Below are 906 nucleotides of genomic sequence, written 5' to 3' on the forward strand. Positions count from 1 at the left end.
ATTCATGGTTCATGTTTATACCCTGTGCACTTGTTATGTGTTTCTGTAGTGTGTTCTTTAGCTATGAGGTGTTTCTTTTTTAAAAATATATTTTTATTGATGTCAGAGAGGAAGGGAGAGGGAGAGACAGAAACATCCATGATGAGAGAGAATCATGGATAGGCTGCTTCCTGCACACCCCACACTGGGGATGGAGCCCACAGCCCGGGCATGAGCCCTGACCAGGCTTTGAACCGTGACCTCCTGGTTCATGGGTTGATGCTCAACCACTGAGCCACACCGGCCGGGGAGGTGTTTCTTTTTATAAGACGACCAAGCCCAGAGGACTTGGTGACTGTTTTGAGAAAGGGGGGAGTGGCGACTAGGGTGACCCCAGGTTCTCAAAGGGGAGCTGGGAGGGTGACGGGCACAGCAGGACACATGTCCACGAGGCCGGGTCCTGCCCCTGCACTCAGGCCGCCCTGCACCCAACACACAGGGCTCAGTGAGGTCCAACTCCAGCTGCTTCTAGGTCTTTTTTTTTTTTAGTTTTCTTTTTTTTTCTTGCTTTTTTTTGTTAATCCTCACCCAAGGATATTTTTCCATTGATTTTTTTAGAGAGAGTGGAAGAGAGAGGGAAAGACAGAGAGAAACATCAAAGTGAGAGAAACACATCAATGGGTTGCCTCCGGCAGGAGCCCCGACCAGGGCCCGGGCCAGGGAGAAGCCTGCACCGAGGTAGGTGCCCTTGACCGGGATCGAACCCGGGACCCTTCGGTCTGTGGGCCGATGCTCTATTCACTGAGCACAACAGCTAGGGCTGTTTCTAGGTCTTTATTGCCACCGAACGAGAGGCCACGGATGGGGAGCAAGGACGGCAGGCGGGTCCCCCAGGGAGGCTGGGTGGGTTGTCCCCGTGCCCGACAC

General features: G+C 53.2%; 1 protein-coding gene across 1 annotated transcript in view; it reads right to left on the reverse strand.

Moving 5' to 3' along the window:
- Positions 1–451: 451 nt before the first annotated feature.
- The window catches only part of MIOX (myo-inositol oxygenase), a 3,428-nt gene continuing 2,973 nt past the window's right edge, over positions 452–906 (reverse strand). The window contains exon 10 of the mRNA XM_014541201.1: positions 452–461. Coding sequence (XP_014396687.1) covers positions 452–461 — 10 coding nt within the window. The remainder of the gene's footprint in view (positions 462–906) is intronic.

This window comes from Myotis brandtii, unplaced genomic scaffold, assembly GCF_000412655.1.
Source record: "Myotis brandtii unplaced genomic scaffold, ASM41265v1 scaffold2658, whole genome shotgun sequence".
Lineage (NCBI taxonomy): Eukaryota > Metazoa > Chordata > Mammalia > Chiroptera > Vespertilionidae > Myotis > Myotis brandtii.